Below are 22,388 nucleotides of genomic sequence, written 5' to 3'. Positions count from 1 at the left end.
CTAAGCTGTGGGTTCCTTGCTTACCCTAATGAACTAGACCTCAGCCTCTGTCCTTGGAGAGGTGCTTTCTGTATTGGATAACACTGTATACAGACATGCATGGACACACATGTGTACCACAGGTCTGTGAGATGCTTAGTTTCAATTTAGCTATTTCTTGTTTTCATGAATTCAGGGAAGGAGCAGACTGTAAAACCGAATCTGTACAGAGAGACTCTCAAGGCAAAATAAAGCAAGATGCCAGGCAATAGGGTTGAAATGCCATGCAAAAAAAATCCACCTTAATTCAAACAGGAGTTCCTAGCCAAAGATTCAGAATGTGCTGCTGCATTGAATCCTTTTTGCTATAGTGTCACATACTTGTTTCGTAGAACCTGCACTTAGGAGAAGTGATTCAAAATGAAATGTTCTCTGTTTTAAAGATTTAAAATAGCCTCCACCAAAAATATTCACAGTTTATTATTATTTTTCCATGAAACAAATAGCTAGTTAAAACACATGACATTGCAAGAACAGAGTTGGACAAAGCAGTGCAGATATCTTTCTTGTTACAGGTACAGCTGGCTGGGAGGGGCTGGCACAAAGGAAGCCCTAAACACACAATCTACATGACAAAGTCCGGCTCAGGCCTAGATATGTAAAATTTAGAGCTTTGTGGGGGTGGGGGCTCCCACATATTTAATATGCTGAGCCTCATGACTGAGTTGGCTTGCTTGTTTGTTTAAAAGGATGATCATTTCATTAAAAAAATGTTTTAGTAAAATGCCCTTGGCTTCTTGTTTCTGTCTCAATCATTCAGAAGAATTGTCCTGTTTCCCTTTCTTTATTCAGGAATTGCAGAAACAAAAGGTGTTTGCATTTCCCCATTTTCAGCAAGGAGCAGCACTGGGCCTGCAGGTCTTCAAGGAAAACCAAATTTAAGCACTAAGATTCCATTGGCCATAATGCTTTACAAAGTCGCTAGTTGTACTTGGAGAGAGTGAAATGATTCAGAGGAGAGGATGAGACGCACAACTGCACAGGGAATATTTTGCAGTGCCGAGCAGGTACCATCATTGTGGGTCAACACTGGAAAAGTTATGGATCAGAATTTGAATGTATAAATGGCAATACTGGCAATTGCCTATAGGATCTGAATACCCCAGCATTATCTGTTCCAAGGTGAGAGGATTTGGGTGGGGACTGAACTAGGACTCGCTGCTCTGAGCAAAAACCTGGAAATCTAAAAAGGACAAAATGGGAGCTGGCCAAAAGTTTGCTACTTGAAGCCGGTGCATGACAGACTGTGTGACTTCAGCTGTGTAGTCAAGTAGAACATAAAGGAGGAAAATGTTTGCAGGAGGGGCGGGGGTGGGTGAGGTGATGGTCAAGCTGCTTCCTGACATAATAGTGTTGAATTGAAACCACCATGTAAAGTACCCTCATAGTATGGCTGCTTGCCTCTCCTACATCCAAGATCAGCAGAAACATAAGCCATTTTCAGGCCCAAGTAGTAACTTCTCTGATGCCCAACTGTAATTCTATAGTGACACCTGATCAGTACCACAGCACGCTGTATTTCAGTCTGGAGGTAACATTTCTGTCTGGTTAGGCAACACTAAATGTTTCCACCAGAGTTATACAGAATACAAACCTGGCAACCCAGCAGGCATAATGTTGCACTGGCCGTAAAATGGAGATGAAGAAAAAGAACAGAGATCTCAGCCAGATGCTAGAGCCCTTCATGTTCCAGTGTGAGAACTATGACTTTGTTTCTGACATGCAGAGACTCTTCAGTGTAGCCCAGTTAAGTTCAAGTTGCCTTTCAGTATTTTGGGGGTAATACGAGAGATGCATTATGCCAGAGACCAATCAGGTAAGATTAACAATAAACTTTCCATCTTGGACACATTTAATGGGCTATCAGTTCTGTTCCATCTTTTGAATTAGACTATACTTTAGCCAGAGGAGTGCACCAAAGCTGCTAGGTCTACCATAAACAAAGCAAACATTATTTCTAAGAACATGTTTGCAATGGAAAAGGGCAACATTGGGTTCATTTGTCCACAATGACTAATCACTGGCTGGAAAGAGACTGTGGTGGACAAAAAAGTTAGGGAATAGCAATGATGCACTGCAAAATCCAGAAGAGATATTTACTCATTGCTCTAACCTGGTGTTGCTCTTAGTGGTCAAAATTCTGTTGAAGTGGGAGCTCTGACTGCACTGCACTAAAGATCCAAGTCTTTTCTTTTATCCCCACCTACAATTGCAGGGCCTGTGAAGGAACCTCGGGTATTCACAGAGGAGTTAACGGTTCTGTCTGGTAGAACTGGGCTTCTCATTTAACTTCAAGTAACATTCCCCCCCCCCCCAAGCACCTGTATTTGACAAGCTCTGCCCTGGCAGCATATTGTCAAGCAAACACTTCTAAAGCAGAACTGTGAGGAATGAGAATAAGGGGAAAAAACTGTCAAGTCCCTTCCCTTCTCCCAACAACTGGTTTCATAAGTTAAACATTGTGGAAAAGTGAGGTGCCAGTGCAGAATGGCTGGCCTGCATCTAATGAGAACAGGTGCAAGGAAACCTACATCTTTGGAACTATGTAGGGGTAATCTAGGAAACACACCATTAATGCAGGTCTGTCACTCAGACATGCAAGATTAGTAAATCGATTATTTCAATGGAATTAGAGATTTTATCCACAGTGGATTCCTTTATTTCAGCTTTATTGTTTGCAAAATGAACAAGGAACAGACCGTCTACATTCTTGCTCCTTGGGTGGGCATCACTCAGATTTAGGTAAATGTACCTGTATAGGTTGGGTGGGTTGTTGTTGTTGAAGGTTAAGGATCTGGGGAAGTGATTTTTTTTTAAAAACCCAAAAACAAAATACCTTTCCCCATACAATTTAAAAAAACAAACAAAACAAATATGGTGACCCGTCTGGCCTCAAACTGGCTTCACTTAGGTTTAGACTCAGTAGGTTCGTGGCCAGGAGAATCCTGGTTCAGTACTAGCACCGCATTTTGTTCAGTCAAAGGCAAAATGTCCTGCCCCACAGGTGTTTGTGCTTTCCCAGAGAGCCAAGAGATCTGCTCAAATGTCTGAATGTTTCTGGTCAGCCACGAAGTTTGCCCAGAAGGCAGTGGAGCTTCCCTTCCAGGCCAAGGGGGCTGTTCAAACGCACACAAACTTTCTGTTGCCCAAAATGTCTGCTCCGTGGAGGGTGCAGATGCCATTTCTTGGCCCGGACAAAGGCTGTGCTCAGGAGACTGCCGTTTCTCAGCTGTCCAAAGTGATTGCTCCACAGATGGCAGCGCTTTTGCATTAAGCCAAGAGGTCTTTTCATGTATTTGCAAGTTCTCTAGTGGGCAGGTTGTTTGTCCCACGTATGTTGAAAATTTCCCTGTAGGTCTACAAGACTGCTCATCAGACACAGATGTCCGTTCTTTCTGCTGAGGATTCTGTTCCACAGTCACAGAGCCTCTTTCTTTTGGCTGAGCATTCTGGTCAACAGGCCTCAGTGCTTTCTCTGAAAGCAAAGGCCTTGGATTTAATGGGGCAAGAAGCCGGTCTGATAGCTGAGGCCTCAGGCCTGTGGTGGTAGAAGGCTTGTCTGGTGCCACAGGCCGAGCATCCACTGGGGTAGAAAGCCTATTGGGGGTCTGAGGCCATGAGCCCACAGGAGTAACTGGCTTTTCTGGAGGTTTAGACCTCAGGGCTATAGGGGTGACTGGCCTGGCTGAAGGCTGAGGTCTGAGACACAGTGAAGCAACAGACTTGCCTGAGGGCTGAAGCAGTGGGCCAACAGAAATAGACCTATCCAGTGGCTGAGGCCTCAAAGACTCAGGCTCTGCAAGCTTGTCCAACACCTGGTGTTTTGGTGTCTCTGTGGCAGATGGCTCATCTAACACCTGAGACTTGGGTGTGTTTGCAGAAGATGACGTGTCTAACCTCTCAGGCTCTGGCATTTCCACAGTGGCATTTTTGTCTGTTGTCTGCGGTCCCGACGCCTCTGTGGCAGGCAGCTTGTCCTGAGGTCCTGATGCCTCTGTGGCAGGCGGCTTGTCAGAGGGCTGTAGCTCATGAGCTACAGTGGAGGATAGTTTTTCTGAGGGCTGCAACTTCTGGGCAAGAGTGGAGGCTAGTTTTTCAGAGGGCTGTAACCTCAGGGCCACCGTAGAGGGAGATTTTTCTGAGGGATGCAGCCTAAGAGCCACAGCAGAGAGTGGCTTGTCTGATGACTGCAATCGAAGGGCAAGGGCCGAGGACAATTTGTCTGAGGGCTTTAACCTCAGGGACAGGGTGGAGGGCAATTTGTCTGAGGGCTTTAAACTCAGGGACAGGGTGGAGGGCAATTTGTCTGAGGGCTTTAAACTCAGGGACAGGGTGGAGGGTAGTTTGTCTGATGGTTGTAGCCTCAGTGCCACTGTGGAGGGTGATTTATCTGAGGACTGTAGCTTCAGTGCGACAGAGGAAGGTGGCATGTCTGAGGACTTTAGCCTCAGAGCCAATGAAGAGGAAGGTGGTTTATCTGAGGGTTGCATCCTCAGGGCCACAGTCAGAGGTAGCCTCTCTGATGGCTGAGATTTCGGGCCTGTAGCCGCAGGCTGCTGGTCTGATGGCTGAATGTTTTGGCAGCCAGCTGCTGATTCTGTGGGAGGCGCATACTCACGAATCTCTCCTGGCTCGAGAGGGTGAGGTCCACAAGGATCATGTTCTGTGCATGACAGGCGTCCATCCAGTTTGGAGATGAAAAGCATGCCTTCTCGATGCTGCTTGCAGAAGGACCTGGGACACATCTCACAAAAGGAAGCCGCTTCTTTGCTACACACGTCACACTGATGCCAAGGACACTCCCACTTCCCTGCAGCATGGGAGAAGGAACCATTAAGAGAGGGGGAACCGGGCAACTCTCTTGCCAGAGAAGCAAAATACTGAAAGCAAGTAACAGGAAAACCCTGACTGATGGCGGGTGTTCAGGGAATGCATCAGCTAACTCAGCTCCAATTTACTAGGCACCCAGCTGCTATTATACAATTACACAGTATTTATATAATATCAGGAACCCAGCTCAGTACTGATTCAGTTCTAATAACTGTATTGTAACATATTTTTGATTCAAGCTATGAAAAAAGTATCAATTAAAATTAAAATTTCGACCTCAGTAAATATATTTTATTCTACAGAGAATGAAAGAATCCCAAATAGCAAATGAACAGGGCCTTACAGAACGAGAATTAGGGACTCTGCAAACAAGCACTGCAGACATAGCTGGTGTGGGCATCCTGCTTCAGGAGGAGCAACTTCTACACTATTATTCACTATTATTAGGTACTAAATTTATTAAGATGCCCGATTCAGAAAAAGACCCAAGGCATTTTACAACAGGGATTAAAGCTATGCTGGCTGGGGAATGCTGGGAGTTGTAGGAATTTCCTCTGTCTAAACAGGCATAGGATTGTGCCCTAAATTAAAATGTAAAGGCCCCATCATATGCCGTCCAATGCCTGGGAGTAGAGGAAAATCTTAACCTGGCACCAAAAAACAGGAATGTTGGTGCCAGGTGGACCTCACTGAGGAGACAATCCGGGGTGGGAGGACACCACCGAAAAAGCCCTCTCCTTTGCTACCTTCCTACAAACTTCCCTCGGAGGAGGCACTCGAAGGAGGGTTTGGGGATGGGCTAGAGTGGTGGCCTAAGGGGGAGCTGAGCAAGTTTTGTAGAGACATATGGAGTTCCAGCCCTACCATCCATCTTAAGGAAATGTGCCAGAGATGGTGTCGGTCTCTCTGGGTTCCAATTGCTGCTGCTTGTGATATGCATATGCTGCCCTCTAGCTTCTCTCCCCCCTCTGCTTACCTGGGTCCCTTCCTCACCTTAGTTCATTCAAATGACACATGCCACTTTTGTTAGCAATTACGCGCCCACATAGCACAAACAATTCATATCCAAAGAGCCACAGGGAGGGATACTAAATTGTATCTATCTCTAGGAAGGGAAATGGCATGCAATTGCACAGTTTGTCTTTTTTAAAAAACTTGTTATGTTGCAAACCTTGCAAGCACAGAAGAGGTTAAAGGAGGGCTAGTGTGTATGTGACAGAATGTGCTCCCTCCATTAAAAAACAAACAAGTTGTGGAACATCTGTTTATTTGGTCCTTTGACCTCTCCAGGTGTGCATTACAGGAGTTGTCATCAGCTGCTAAAAATCCTGCTAGCTAGAAGGGCATCTTAAGTCCAGAGCAAAAAGGCAGTGCCATCAGTGCAACCGTTATACTTTGCTTCAATGAATAGTAATGACAACACATTACTGACCTGCAGGCCGCCTGGTCAGATTGAGACAGTCAGCATGGTACACTTTGGGACAGCCTGGCCTCTTACAGGAAACCAGCTGGCCGCCATCCCCACAGCTGAAACATTCATCTTCTCGTTCCTTCATGATTTCTGCCTGCGACCTGCGCTTCCCATGACGCCTCTTGAATTTCTTGGATTTCTCTTCTGTGGCAGGTGGCTGGTTCTAGAGACAGAACAATTCCAGTGAGCAATTGTTCAAAGAGAACAACTGCCTGTCCTCATATCTCTTTATGTGAAACATTTTTAGCTGACCTAATGAAGTACCATGAGGAAACAGCCTACAGTCACAATCACAATTCTTCAGGGGTAGTAAGCAGTCCAATCCTGAGTAGTCCGAGACTGTACTTTCCTTGTGTGAATAAACCCAAAGAGGGAGAAGCCCCCCTGCTATGAAATGTGCTCATATTGTTGATCTAGCAAAAAAAGATTTATTTTGGCCCAAGGAGACACTGAAGTGCAACATTTGCCCTGATCTTGCTGAAGGACAGCAGGTGTGAGAGATTAAGGGTGCAATCCTACATATGTTTAGACAGAAAAAGTCCTACAACTCCCTGCATTCCCCAGCCAGCATAGGGAGTTGTGGGATTTTTTCTGTCCAAACATGCATAGGATTGTGCCCTAAGGCATTTAACACAAATCTTTCCTTGAGTTGCCTTTCCTCCTGTTTTTGCATCTTCAACTGCTTTTAAAAATGCAGCGTGGGCAACAGCTTTAAAGGGGTGTTACTTTTAGCAGCAGCATCAATCCCACACTGAATAGCATCCTGTAGAACAGAGCCACACTGAAGCAAACAGGATTCCCATCCGTTAAATAACCAGTGAGGCCAATGCCAACTCATTGGGGAGATGAGGAAAGAATTCCAAAGATGGGCTGTTATACCTTTGGTCGTACTCCAAGGAAGCCACTGCAGTTTGGGGCACCACATTTGCAAACCGTCTTCCCATTCCCCAAACACTCCAGGTTGTAGTTGAACGTCAGCTCAGTCCCTGGTAATGAGAGAAATCAGTGAGACTCATCTGGATTATAACAGACTTTTTAAGCATGACATTTGACTTCTAGTAATGGAATGAAATGTCTACCCCAAAACAAGATTTACAAGTGCTGAGGGGAAATCTGCTTCTTCTACTTTCCACTGTGTTCATGTGCACGTGTTGACATTCAAGGGCAGACTAGCACCAATGGTCCAAGACTTAGTATGTTTTCATGACCTTATCTTCTAAAGGCCACTTCACACAGGGCAAAATTTCAATGACACACAGGATGAAATTTCCTGTGTTATGAATCTAACGTGGAGTTCATCAAATGTGATGAACACATTTGCCTATGTGTGCACAACTGGAAGAAAGGTGCTGCTAATTACAGCTTTTTGCTGCATGTACACAAAGACAGATATGCACTTGTCACATAGTCTTAACTACACAAAGGATTAACTAAATTTCCTACATTCAAATTACTTCAGTGCAGGAAATGACACCTTGATGGAAGTGGTCATAAGTGTTGTATTGGCGGATTCTGGCCAGCGTTAGCTCTGTACTACTGCTTTACGTTACAGGCTTGGCCATTTCACCCCTCTCAAGCACTGATGCTTTTCTACTGGGCTTTATCAGCAACAAAAGAATAGTTAAAACATTTGGGCTAAACACTGTCTAGTAAACAGTGTTTTATTTCTGGACATATGCCCCAAAAGATTTAGAAACAAAACTTCTAAAGGGGAGGGCTACTTACCTGCTTTGATAGTTGTAAGGGCAAAAAGCCCAACCCGGGTATCTCCATTCACCGACCACTTCTGAGTCTCGCAGTTTGGCTGGCAGCAATGGTTCATAAAGCGAGCATAATTACCCTTTGGTCCAGCATCAATGATTCGATCCTAAAACCACAGGAAAGAACTCCGCCTCTTAAAGATACAGCTAGAACCTTTTTCTCAACTGCAACCAACCCAATATAGATATGGAGTGTGTCATAACTGACTCAGACCTGGGCCAGGATGACTCTTTACATGAAGACCCTGACAATGCAGAACCTAAAGACCCTCTGGGACCCCTGACTCTAGTGATACCCCAGGCATGTCCAGCAGTTGCAAAGAAGCAACACTGGGCCATTCAGCAATGGTGTATCCTGAGGAGCCCCTGGATGGGCCCCCCGACAGCTGTACCTTGCCTGTGGAGTAGGAGGAGGCCAAGCATCTGGTCAGCCCTAGAGCACATTGGTGCCAGAGGGTGGAGGCACAGGCCACCACTTGGAGGTGATGCACACACCTCAAGACCCACAGCAACTAGGCTTCTCGAGAATAAAGTCTGACTAGAGAGCAAGTGTCTTCGGAGACAGGGAGACTTTGAAACCAGAACTAATGGCTTGTAGCTGCACCTGGGTGTGTCGCTGGGAGACTTGACTATATAAGCTCTCAGATAAGACCTACCAGTTGCTGGAACAACAGCTTATCTCAGCTCCAAATGCCTTGCAAACCTAGTTTTCATGACCTTGCTTTTTCTTTGGACTGATCTCTCATGCTGCTGACTCCTGGACTCCTGTAAGACCCTGTTCCTTGGACAGTGCTTGATTTGGACGGCTTGCCTGCAATTGACTTTGGCTCTGCCTCAGACCCTGCGTTTGGACCAACCTTCTTCTTGACTGGTAATACTGTGCTTCTGATCTCTGCCTGCCTTCTGACTTGGCTGAATTGATTTTCCGCATAGCTTGCCCACAGCAAAGCAGAACATTGTGCCCCAGGAAATCCTGAACTTTGCATATATACACCATCAGCAGTTCTCGTTTTCTAAAACCAATGCTAACAGGACTAATAGTCCAGTTAGCAGTGGTCAATATAAGATGAAGCATTTACATTTCAGGGGCTTTTCTGTTAAGCACTCCAAACACTAAAAACTAGCCATAAGATACAGGAAACAGAAAAAAAAAATCCACACACCTTGTCCAAGGTCAGCATGTAAAAGTTGGTAATATCATGCTCTTGAGCATAGCGGATTCTGGCCCGACATTCCTCCTCATCTATTAGTTCTCCTACGTATTCATTCACAAACTCACCCTAAAAGTGTGGGGATGGGAGGAGATGAAAACAACAACTATTCCTACTCCAAATACAAAGCTGAGATAAACCCAAATCAAACAGTTTGAAAAATAGGTATCTATACCAACAAAAGACAAAAATGGCCATTCCTAACTTGGATATACGCATTTCAGGAATGCCAAACTTTTAAGTGTTCCTTGGAGAGACAGCCTGAGGGGGCAACATCTCTATTTTAAGTTCGGAGTGGTATTCCTTAAAAGCCATACCATGGCAACACGACTATTCTTATAGTCACACACTGGTTATGTTCAGGCTAGAGAGCTGCACTGCTCTTTAACCAGGGGTCCCTTTGAAAGTCCAGAAGCTACAAGCTGGTGCAGAATGCAGCTGCCAGGCTGTTTGTGGGCACCAGGCAGTATGTACATATACTGATCCCGCATCGGGTACATCAGGTACCTATTTGCTTCTGAGCTCAATCCAAACGGCTAGTTTTAATATCTTTAAAAGCCCTTCACTGTTTGGGACCAGGTTATTTGAAGGACCATGTATTTATTTATGTTTATACCCCACCATTCAAATACATTTATACCCTGCCTACACACTTGTGGGCCTACCTGGACCCTAAGATCGGCCTCAGATGCCATGCTCTTTAGGCCACCATTAAGAAGATCAGTTTGGTGGGGACCAGGGACAGTGCTTTCTCAGTGATGGCCCCACATCTTTGGAACATCCTCCCCTAAGGAATCTGGCAATTCAAGCACTGGTGGTAGTTAACTTGTACAGTAAAAACTGAAGAAGGCAGATATTTTCTAGAAGGAACCAATAATCCACCCAATTTAAATACAGCATTTAAGATCCTTTTACTCAGAAGATATTTGATGGACTTATGAATAATCAATTTGTGGCACCTTTTCAGTCTGTTTCTTAAAACCCAGAATTTGTGTGATAAAAACTGGGCATTCAACCCAACATCAATTTGGGCTGGAGGGAGGGTAAAGAAGAGTGGCAATCAATGCTAACTATCTTAGAAATCCTTAGCATATATTGATTTCTATTAGATCTTGTTTGGATCACTGCAAGGTTCCATTATCACAGAATCCAACTTTTATATGAGTTTTAAAAAACCTGATCGATCCCATTAGGTAACCACGAGAAACAAAAATCCTGTCACATATGTACACATGTATCTCAGGCCGGCTCATTTCATGTCTTTATATATCTCATGTTTTAATGAAAATAAATTTCACTTATGGACAGTGTAGGATGTTGATTGTAAAAACTACACCTGGGGGATGGAGAAATAAAACAGCAAAACAAAAGATACCTTTTTAATGTCTCTTTTGGCTTGCAAGCCCCAGCCTCGTGCTAGTGTGCGGAAGATTTCTACTTCAGGATACTGCCTCTTGGTGAAACATTGGTTTTGGCAGCGCTCCCCAGCTGGGCAGACTGCAGGGTGACACTCATATAGCAGCATACGGTTAATACACTCAGAGTCGAGGCCACAGGGGTTTTCGTCGGCAGGCTTGCAGTTGCAGCGTGGTATCTCAGACAGATCTGCAGTGAAAATCTGTACTTTGCCAATGGGACGGTTTACCTATAAACACAAATAGGCAACACCAAGCGAAATGGTTGGCCTAACTAAGCATTATTGTGAAAACAGAGCTTGGCAGGATGTTCCAGCAGTATGCTGAAATCCATCCTATGTATATAGAGATCAAAATGAATCTTTACTAAGGTGACAGATGAGGGAGCCATGTGGGAATGGATTAGTATTACACTTTTATGCATATCATAAACTCATTACTCTTGGCAACATCTTCAGGCACAGCTGAACTGCTATGAAGACAAGCACAGAAAGTGCATCCTCCACTTCCATTATCAACCATTGTAATAGATCTCAAAAAGGTAAGGTGGGCTCTTGCAGGGATGGTGCAAACCACTGCCAGAAATAGCATGCATCTTCATCAAACCAAGAAACTCCCTACTTCTGTCAAGTGTCCAGCCTCCTGTCTCAGAGAAGTCAGACGTGCAAAACAATTGCTTTTATTATGCAAACTAGTTAGATTAGCAGTGCCTCAGGTTACAATTGGAACCTGTGAACAGCTAGAAGTCTCTAGAGAGCTTTGCATAATACAGGACCACTTAGGCTACAAGCAATTCCCTCTGGTTAACCCACTATGTTAGATTGTTGCAATGAAAACTGGCACCAGCTGTCTCTTCGACAACCTGAGTGACTGGTTATGCCCTCCCTTAGGGTGGCTCTTTCTAGAGCGACCTTTCCATGACAGCCAGCCTTTTGGAATGCCTCCTCCCGCCTAGCCCAACATCTCACCCTGGATCTCGTATTTCTAACTCCTCCCCCTCCTCTTCTGGCATTCCCACAGGTGAAGAGGGTCCTTGCTGGCTACTTTCCAACTGACTAGTTTGCACCTGGACAGTTTCCACTCTGGGACTGCCAGTCTCCCACAACCTCGACACCTCCACAAACTTTTCTGCCTCCTCCCCTTCGGACTCCAAATCACCCATGGCTGTTGGGGGTGCCTCTGCAGAGGTGCTGGACCCAATCCCTACAACTTCTGAACAGAATTTTATACAGTTTAAAATATACACCATAGATTTGCTGAGGGTCAGTACAGAGTTGAATTTAACGTAGTCTATTGTGGACCTACATAATCTACACTACGGGAACAAAACCAACACAATTTGGGAATCCAACTGAGTGGTTGACTTAACATCACTATCCACTGTGTCACAGTCTGTCCACCGCAATACTTTACCCTGTGTAGCAGCACATGATGAGGTATAAGTAAGAGATGGGCAAAAGGAGTGTATAGTTAAGAGCAGGCCATGGTTAGTGAAGACTGGTGCTTTATCTATGGTCAAGTCCGGCGGAGGAAGTACATGATCCTGCGGTCCACTCACTCCATCATGCTGAAGGGATTGGAAGCATCACATTGGCACAAGCCCACCATCGGCTATCATATCCTGCATTCTCACCTTGATATGTTTGTAAGGAGGGGGCTTCTTATCATTCTTTTTGTCTTCCTGCAGCTGCCTCAGTTCCTTCTGTGCCTTTAGCTCTTCAAATCGCACAGCGGCTTCCTGCAGAGCTAAGTTATGAAAACTTTCATATTATATTTGAAAAGGCATTCCGTCATTTATATATACTTTCCTAGTGTTGACAGCACACTTTTGCATTGTATTTGAATTGCATTTTATTGTATGTGAACATGTGCATCAGTAATGGACAGGAAAGGTGACAGCAGCCACAAGGAGGGGGGCAAATCCTAAGCCGTGCAGAATGTAAGCTTTCTACCGCCCGCCCCCCCATCCATCTTTTCAACACTGGCAATGGGCAAGAGTTAGAGGGGGTTGTTTGGTAAATGGTGCCAAGTCAGGCTGAATGAACACATAAAAGTTGCAATGTATCATCTGTGGCAAATGGCAATAACCAACTTCATGCCTTTGAGAGGAAGAGACAAATGTATGAACTACTTGGGTGGCTTCACTTCCAAAAAATTCAAAAAAATTTAGGTATACATGCTTAACTCCTCCAGCTGCTATATAATAAAGTTACACATAAAACAAAGTAAACTGTCCACAAGAAAAATGCCAAAATCCACTGTCAGGCAATACCTTTATTAGGACCAATCAATTAAAAGTTATTGTCACATTATGCAGACAGATACAGCGAGACCAAGAAAAGTTAATACATAGTCTGTAGCAAACCTGCAGACAGTACTGAGATTTCCACTTGGGCAGGAAACTTTAACATACCTTTGTTCCAATGTTGCAAAAAGGTAAAGGCAATTGTTCTGTGCAATGCAAACAACTTGAAATCATTTGTTTTATCTTTACATCCTCTCATTAGTCACACATCAGTCCTCACCAAGGGCAATCTACTCAACTCTTGAATTCTTACATCAAATGAAGTCTCTTTCAGGAAAGATTTAAAAATAACTTACTGACTCAATTCAGACATCACACTATAGTTTGAGCTTCCAAACAAGCAGTCAGGCAAACCAAGGTTTAGAACTGCTCGTCTGTTTAGCACTCCTGTCCAATGTCCTCCAGAGGAAGAGCAAGAGCTGTAACTACAGTTTGTCCATTTACCACAAGGCATAGTTCGCAAACACATTTCAAATGATCACTTCCAGTTCTGGTTTGACAGCCAATCACAAACCATGGTTTGTCAATTTGGACCTCATGCGAAGCTATAGTTAAGTTTCTTCAGTCATAATTGGTGTGCTGTCTGAACTAAGCCACTCTCTAATACACTGTTTCCTCAAAATACGTTTTTGGTTATTATTTGATTTTGTTAGGTTGAAAAAGGACAGAATAGAGTCAACGTCTTTTTTTTAATCTTGACCCAAGTTAAAACTAGTGAAAATGTTCAAGTAACTTAGACTGAATCTAATGATTATAGAACTCTGGTCAGGGATGCTCCTGAAGTATAAACCCTTTTTAAAAACACTATCTAGAGACCACTGAAGTACATGGCAAGGATTATTAGCTTTTGCAGCTGTGTACTAAGCACTTCCTTAGAGCAAAAACAAAAAATGTGTTACCCTTCTTGTAAATGCCATCAACTCCCTTTGCCATCTTGTCCTTGCTGCTCACATCTCCTTCCATATAGGGAAAGACTCGAGCCTGGTGGGTCCAAAGGTAATCATTTGAACCAAAAAAAAGCACAGGAAATTCTCCAATTACATGCTTCATTTTCTGGATGTTGATAGGAATGGTCCTAGGGTGGCAAATCTCAGCCGGCCACCACCTGGTAACAGAGAAAGCCAAGAAATGCAGATTAGCACACGGATAAATTCTGGAATGTCTGTTTCCTAGATTCACTCTTTTGGAGGTGCATCGCCTGCCTAATTGCTAACATAACCACAACATAACAGCACAAAATATTCACTTACCAGTGTGGAAATAACTGCAGCAGCAGCAGCCATGCAGATAAGCCAAGGGCAGGGAAGGACAGGTTGCTTGCCTGTAACTGTAGTTCTTTAAGTTGTTGGTCATCTGTGCAGTCACACATATGGGTTCTGTGCTTGCGCACAGCTTCCATTGGAACCTTCTAGAGGTGAAATTTTTAGGCATGAAGGCCATTCCACTTCCCTCCTGCACATGTTTAGAGAACGGCTTTCCCGCCATTCCTCTCAGTTTCTCTGAGGATGCCACAGCGACATCCCCAAACTGAGAGGATAGTGTAGTACATACCAGAACACCTGTAGCGGGGTAGGAGGGTAGGTGTCCACTTGAATCACAGAATCATAGAATATTAGGGTTGGAAGGGGTCTACAAGGCCATCGAGACCAACCCCCTGCTCAGTGCAGGAATCCAAGTCAGAGCATCCCTGACAGATGGCTGTCCAGCCTCATCTTGAATGCCTCCAGTGTGGGAGAGCCCACCACCTCCCTAGGTAATTGGTTCCATTCTCGTATTGCTCTAACAGTCAGGAAGTTTTTCCTGATGTTCAGCCAGAATCTGGCTTCCTGTAACTTGAGCCCATGATTCCGTGTCCTGCACTCTGGGATAATCGAGAAGAGATCCTGCCCTTCCTCTCTGTGACAACCTTTCAAGTACTTGAAGAGCACTATCATATCTCCCCTCAGTCTTCTCTTCTCAAGGCTAAACATGCCCAGTTCTTTCAGTCTCTCTTCATAGGGCTTTGTTTCCAGTCCCCTGATCATCTTTGTTGCCTTCCTCTGAACCCTGTCCAGTTTGTCTGCATCCTTCTTAAAATGTGGTGCCCAGAACTGGACACAGTACTCCAGATGAGGCCTAACCAGTGCTGAGTAGAGGGGAACTAGTACTTCACAGGATTTGGAAGCTATGCTTCTATTAATGCAGTCCAAAAGAGCATTGGCCTTTTTTGCAGCCACATCACATTGTTGGCTCATATTCAGCTTGTGATCGACAACAATTCCAAGATCCTTCTTGCTTGTAGTGCTGTTGAGCCACGTATCCCCCATCTTGTAACTGTGCATTTGGTTTCTTTTTCCTGGCTTCAGAACTTGGCATTTATCCCTATTAAATGTCATTCTGCTGTTTTCTGCCCAGCGCTCGAGTCTATCAAGATGACTTTGAATTTTGTTTCTGTCTTCAAGGGTATTTAGCTATCCCGCCCAATTTTGTGTCATCTGCAAATTTGATCAGCATCCCCTGTACCTCCTCCTCCAAGTCTTTAATAAAAATGTTGAAACTGAAGAACTACAGTTACAGTGAAGCAACCTGTCCTTCTACTTCATGGTCTCTGTACATCACACATATGGGTGATTAATGAGTGACTTACCAGGAGGAGGGAACTCAGTATACAGGAAAGCACTGCCCATCCAAAGGAGGCATCCTTTCATGCTCGAACTATCAAGGCAGCAGTGTTTAACAAACATCATGGGCCTGGACCATGTAGCAGTCCTGCATAATTCTTGGAAACATCTCTCGAAACGTCAACTGAAGAGGCAACAGCCCTGGTGGAGTGGGCCTATACCAAATGTGGTACTGGAAGCTGAGGCAAGGCATAATATGTCAGAGATCCAAGCAGAGTGTCTTTGTGTCAAAACTGAGGAGCCCTTATTTTCCCCCCACCGCCACAGCAGATAAAGAGTTTGGGGGTCTTTCTGAAGGAAGCCATCTGGTGTAGGTAGAAGGAAGGGCCCTCTGTACCTCTAATGTGTGAAAGGAAGACTTCAAAGCTTTAGTCAGATTTGGAAAACACAGAGGGAGGATAATGTCCTGGTTGATATGGAAAGAAGAAACCACCTTCGGTAGAAAGGTTGGGTCCAGTCTGAGTACCACTTTGCCTCTGTGGAGAACAGAAAATGGAGGGTCGGAATGGAGAGCAGCTAGTTCACCTGCTCTTTGTCCAAAGGTTATGTCCACAAGGAAGAGTGCCTTAAAGATAAGGTGACAAAGGATGGATGTAGTAAGAGGCTCAGACAGTTAGGACATTAGAGTGGTCAAAATGATGGAGAGGCTCCAGGTAGGAAGAGGCTTGGAAACTGGAGGAGGGACACACAGATTCTTAAGTGGCTTGAAGAATCTTTTTGTAACTGAATGAGAAAGAATGGTAAACCCTTGAATATGACAGTGGAATGTGGACATGGCCGCTAAACAGACTCATAGTTACAACAAGCCAATTCCTTTCTCGTGGAGTTTCAAGAGCAACTGGAAAGCACAGTGAAAAGAACAAGCGACGGGATCAGCTGGAATGGAACTTGCATACTGTAGGAATGCTCACCACTTTAAAGCAGAGTGCTGGGCTCTCTGGCTGCTTCTAACACCTGTCTGCTTCGATGTTCATCGGGATGGGCAAGGGCATCAGATTCATAGGCTGTGAGCCAGAATGATCTGAGGTTTTGGATGCCAAACAGGGCCGTTATGCTGGGTTAGGAGGGATGGTGAATTGGGCAGTGCGAATTTGACTCCCTATGACAGGGATGGCAGGGTAGTAAACCACAGCTGTCTGGGCCAGTACAGGGTAACCAGAATGATGTCTTATCTGTCTCACCAAATCTTGGACAGGACCCTTGTGATGAGGGGAATTACAGGGAAAGCATATAGAAAAAGCACGTCCCATCAACAGAGGAATGCATCTCCCAGGGAAAACTGATCAAAACCCATTCTGCTGTAGAAGAGGTTGCACTGAGCGTTCTCAGTGGTGGCAAAGAGGTTGACCCATGGTACTCCCCAGAGCTGGAACAGACTATGTGTGATTGGTCTAAAACCCACTCATGCGGTATCTGTTCTGAATGACTTAATACATCGGCCAACATGTTTTCCCTCCCCACTAGATAGATGGCAAGCAAATTGATGTTCTGAGATATGGCCCAATCCCAGAGATTCAGAGTGAACCACAGTAAAGTCTCTGCTTGGGTGCCCCCCCCTCCCGGTTTCTTTATGTACCAAACAGTGGTGGTGTTGTCCATTGAAATTTGCATGATCTGGTTCTGCAGGATGGTTTCAAAGTGAATTATGGCCTTCTGGACACCTAATAATTTGAGGCCACTGATGTGATACTTTTTCTGCTCAGGAAACCATTTTGCATGTACTCGATAAGGTCCACAACGTGCTCCCCAACCCAAGGTTGAGGCATTGGAATGGTTGTCTTCATCAGAACAGGAACCCCCATTGAAGGCGGGAAGAGATTATCCACCACTGAAGGGAATGCCAGACCAAATCGGGTAATAGTAATTGCGTCCAGGGTGAATCCTCTTCTGGGTGGAAGGCAATGCGAAACCATGTCTGCAGCAGTAGCTTTTAGAGCCTCACAAATGGGGTGACAGAAGTAGTTGCTGCCATGAGTCCAAGTAGGCATTGGATAGAAGAAACACAGACCAAACTCTGGGACATTATGGAGCAGGTCATCGATATCAGAATGTGTGTCCTGTCAGAAGGAAGAAATGCTCCGGTGTGTTCTGAGTGCAAAATAGCTCTAATATACTGGATCCGAGTGCTTGGGACAAGATGGGAGTGGAGGCCATAACACGTAGGAACCCTAAGTGGGGAGGACGGAATTCAATCATGTAACTGTACTGTAAAATGGCAAGGACCCATTTGGCCTACTTAAACAAGTGCCAAAAATCGGTGCGTTGGTACCCTTAGGCTCCCTCCAAGATGCTCCCTACATCCATCACCTTGTTTCTGACATGATGGTTGTCTGTACTGAGTTGAAGGGAAGGATCATTTGGACTGCTGGGATCCTGCCTTTTGAAAGGAGCAATCAGTATAAGAATAAGCCGGTTGATGCTGATGTTGAACCCTATTTCAGTGCCTGGTGTGTGAATAGTAAGGTGGTTGTATTGCACCAACATCCATCTTCTTTACTAAGATCTTAGAGACATGGTCTAAGATCATCTGTCACTGAGTTGAATAGACCCAGTTTGTCAAAGGACATACCTTCTATACAGGGGTCAAGCATTTTTGGTGAAGTCTGCCAATCATAACCACACATGTCTCCACAGAGCGATGGCTCCCACCACAGACTTCACCTGCAATCTGCTTTGCACTTTGCCATGTTAGCTTGTTGTTTGGCTAAGGAAATGCCTTCATTCTTACAAAGACAGGCAATTTCCTTCTTGCCTTCTGGCAGATATCCAGAGAGGCCATCTTCTACCACAAAAAGAACTGGTATCAAGCCGTGCAGACTTGGTAGTTTGCTATGTGGAGCAACGGTGCAGCGGTAGAATAATTTTTGCATTTTATCGCATCCAGTTTGTGTCCTTGGTCGGTCAGTGTGAAATGAGGCTTTGAGGAGGCCTTATTAAGGCCAGACACAAAAATAATAGATGTTAGGGTGGGTACAGTCCTTGAAAAAGGAAGGTACAGTCATCATGATGAATGTGGCAGGGATCCTCCATGCATTTGGACATTGGCAGGGCAGAGGAAGGCTTCTTCAAGATGCTCTCGCTGCTCTGAAAAAGGAAGGGAGGACTAGTAATGCAACAGGTCCAGTAGCTTGAGTCTGGACAAAATTCACTACTGGATCATTGACTGGATCCACTCATTGGGCATCCAGTCCTAAAGATGTAGCCATTCAGATGTAGCCATTCAACTGCTCCATGTAGGGGCGATTATCCTCCACTGGCGATGGTGATGAGTGACCTCCGATTCCTTGGTCTGCAGAGAATTCCAAGGGAGGGGCTGATTTGGATGAATTCAACTGACAGTCATCAGGGTCCAATTCTAGTTGCGTTGTGGAGTTAGTGGAGTAGTCGTGGCTGTAGGGACAGGCACTGTTTGAGGAACAGGTGATAAGGCAGGGATAGTCATGATCCAAGTGGCAAGAACCGGACTTTGTGATTCCCCGGGACCAGCATGAGTTGTGCGAAGAGTTAAAGACTGTGGAAGTGAAACTAGTGGCCTAGTTGGGAGTGTGGTGGTTGGGACCATGGGAACCGAGGGCAATGACACTATAGTTTCTAACATCAGAGGCCAGGATAGAGTTGCCATGATGGAGCGGGGGTCACGTGCAGCCACTCATCTATGCTGTGGAGGCCTCCCCAAGGGGGGGTATGGTTCAACGTACCACGGACGCTCTCTATAGTGTCTTGGTGGGGAATATCTCCTTGGTGATCTCCTGTCCCAAGTGCAGGTTGGAGAGCGAGAATATCGACTGTCATAAGGCTCTCATCAGGAAGATCTCAATCCCCTTCTTTCCAAGTAGAATCAGTCAGAGTGCCTTGAGTAGTGCAAATCAAGCAAGTCCCTTCTTGGGTCTAGTGAGCAACTCTACTGTGGTGACCATGCACAGGGTGAGATCCAAGGTAGCTTTTGATGGGTAACAGGGGGAGGCAAGGAATCTCTCCTTCTGATGTAAAAACAGCAATGAGGATTGATGCCACTGGAGATATCTGAAGGGGTTTTGCAAGATAGAGATGGGTGAAAGCAAGAGTGACAGTGGGGGTGGCTGGAGTTGGGAAACAGCAGCTTCATCCTTTAAAACAGGGAAGACATGGGTGGCAGTGACTGTACATCCTAGTCTACCACCTTTTACTTCTTTTTCTTCTTCAGCTCAGTTGCCCAATTGGTGGCTAAAGAGTGTTTGGATTTAGACTTCTTTGGCATAGAGCAGCCCAGAGCTGGTGATGGGTGTCAAGGAGCAGGTACCAGTTGTAGTAATGCTGATGTGGCAGTTGGAACTAATGGTTGGGATGTGGCTGACGAAGATGGTACCGAGGCCAATGACAACGCCAGAGCCATCGTGAGAGACAGCTTACAGCCAATCTGTATTGGGCACAATCCAGACTGCACGAAGGCGGGAAGACTGGTTCCACTGTGCTTGTTTAGTAAATCCTTGGCAACGTGTACACAATTCTACCACATGTGCTTCACCAAAGCAGTACAGGCAGAGACTGCGGCTGTCTGTTGGCTGTAGTTTACTGCCACAATATGCACGTTTACGAAACGGAGCCTGAAAGGCCACAGGCCATTGAGAAGCAGAACCACAGAGGCAGAAACATAGTACAAGAAAAACACTAAAGTGTTGCAAAGAAGAAGAGAAGAAGGAAAAACAATACTAGTAGTAGAACAAGCTCGGCTCAATCTCCAGAAGATAAGTGATTCAGTCGACAAAGGCTCTTAATGATGATGCTACTTAAGCAGTCAAAGAGAAACGGGGAAAGGCAGGAGCACCACCCCTAGGGATGCACAGGTAGGGGAAAGGTGGGCTTCCTGCCTAAAAGTCTTAGCTCTAGAAGGTTCTGAAGGAAGCTCTGCACAAGCGCAGAACCATATACATGATACTCATCGAGACCATGAAGAAGAACCTGTGCCCCTCCAAATATTGGTGGACTACAACTCCGATCACCAACCATGTTGATTGAAGCTGATGGGACTTAGCATCCATCAGCATCTTGGGGGGCACAGGTTCCCCACCCCTGTGATAAGCTCACATGTAAAGGGGTGTGCATCTTATTAGCATTTACTGCAATGTGTCTACAAAAGGACATTACTACAAGCAGAAATAAGCAGGCTCTAGCTTTCCCAGAGGACAATGATTGAAACATGAAATAGTACTGTCAATGTAGCAGAATTTGCTTTCCTTCACTCACCTGTAACGGCCCACCTTCACCCAGACCACCTCCTTATAATGTGGTTTCTTGCCAGCCTTGCAGTCATTACAGTACCAGCTCCCTTCTGGCATGTCAATGTTCAGGCACTCCCGGTGGAATGCTGCAGGGCAGGATTCACAGCACAAAAGGCTACCACCTGTGAGAAAGAAAGGCAGATGTGGCAGGAACACCCAAGGAAGATTTTACCTTATCCAAACCTTAAATCACACTCCAGCTCTCAGGGTGAGAAGTGGGTCAAAACAGTGTCATACTGGTTTTTAGAGCAAAGTAACCTTCACCCTACAGTTTTATTGTTAGAGACCTTGACTGTGTCTAAGCCAATGTAATACATCAGTGTTAAATGCAACCCTACCTATTTGCAGATAGATGCACCTGCAAGACAGGACATTTACGCCTTCCCAAACCAGCAGTGCTTGTTTCATATGCTTTTTCTATTATTGCGTGACCTGGGATGTTGTAGAGTGTTATATAGGAGAACACAGAACAATACTCTATACAGGATTGTAATCCTCTCTTTTTTTCGGTTCCCTAATTCCATAAAAATGTTTTCCACTATTAAGCGTATAGCACACTCCCAAGACCTTTATTCTGGGCTACTGGGAACTCACAGCTCTTCTGCATTATAAATTAGCAAGAACCAGTGTGGTGTGGTAGTCAGAATGCTGGACTTGGACTGGGGAGGCTTGAGTCTAAATCCCTGCTCTGCCACAACGCTTACTGGTTGCCTTCAGGCCAATCGCCATCTCTCAGCCTGACCCACTTTCATGGGTGGTTGTGATGATAAAAAGGGGTGGGGGAGAAGATGACCATATGTGGTGCCCCAAGTTCTATGGAGGAAGAACGGGATAAAGAAGTAGTAAGTAAACAAAGTTGCGGATTCAGCCAGTCAAACCCACTCAACGCATTAGATGTTAAGGTTTACGTATAACAGGTTGTGAGTGTGGAGAGAGTCAAATATACTTTTGCTGTCCTTTTTCCTGAGTGCTGCCTTCACCACAAACTTTAGTTTTCCATCCCTCCCCTCCTCAATAATGTCCTCCAATACTCACTCAGAGCAATGGTCACAGCCAAAATGCACCAGGCTTAATACTGAATACATTACCTTCTGAACAGACGAAGCACCAGCTGACATTTACATGCTCGTGGTTTCTGCAGCCCCTTCGAGGGGTAAAATGGTTGGGGCAGATCATGCTGTTGGAAGCAAGGATCACCGTCCCAGCAGCGAGGCAGAAATCATTTGAGTGATATGCAACCGGGCAACGAACACAACGCATCAAGCGACCTGGCAGTGAAACATGTTAGAATTATATTTTTTAAAAAACCTTAAATCATTCATTAAGACTCAGATTTAAGGGGGAGGGGGGAATCAACTCCAAATTCAAAATACCAAAGAACAGGAAAAATCCCGAAGAATGTTAGCACAGTTGAACGGAACACAAAAAGGTACTTTTAC

At 45.1% G+C, this 22,388-nt stretch overlaps 1 protein-coding gene across 14 annotated transcripts in view; it reads right to left on the bottom strand.

Annotated features, from left to right (window-relative positions):
• Positions 1 to 447: 447 nt before the first annotated feature.
• The window catches only part of NSD1 (nuclear receptor binding SET domain protein 1), an 84,622-nt gene continuing 62,681 nt past the window's right edge, over positions 448 to 22,388 (bottom strand). For all 14 annotated transcript variants that reach the window (XM_084839401.1, XM_084839390.1, XM_084839395.1 and 11 more), the window contains exons 14-23: positions 22,038 to 22,217; positions 20,915 to 21,071; positions 13,931 to 14,136; positions 12,360 to 12,472; positions 10,687 to 10,956; positions 9,264 to 9,380; positions 8,066 to 8,207; positions 7,220 to 7,326; positions 6,302 to 6,503; positions 448 to 4,849 (exon numbers count right to left, since the gene is read on the bottom strand). In XM_084839401.1, coding sequence (XP_084695527.1) covers positions 2,943 to 4,849; positions 6,302 to 6,503; positions 7,220 to 7,326; positions 8,066 to 8,207; positions 9,264 to 9,380; positions 10,687 to 10,956; positions 12,360 to 12,472; positions 13,931 to 14,136; positions 20,915 to 21,071; positions 22,038 to 22,217 — 3,401 coding nt within the window. In that variant the 3' untranslated portion in view covers positions 448 to 2,942. The remainder of the gene's footprint in view (positions 4,850 to 6,301; positions 6,504 to 7,219; positions 7,327 to 8,065; positions 8,208 to 9,263; positions 9,381 to 10,686; positions 10,957 to 12,359; positions 12,473 to 13,930; positions 14,137 to 20,914; positions 21,072 to 22,037; positions 22,218 to 22,388) is intronic.

The sequence above is a fragment of the Heloderma suspectum genome, chromosome 2 (assembly GCF_057233095.1).
Source record: "Heloderma suspectum isolate Gila_16-S chromosome 2, 16-S_ref, whole genome shotgun sequence".
In the NCBI taxonomy this organism is placed as follows: Eukaryota; Metazoa; Chordata; class Lepidosauria; order Squamata; family Helodermatidae; genus Heloderma; species Heloderma suspectum.
This window is presented reverse-complemented; position numbering and strand designations above follow the sequence as displayed.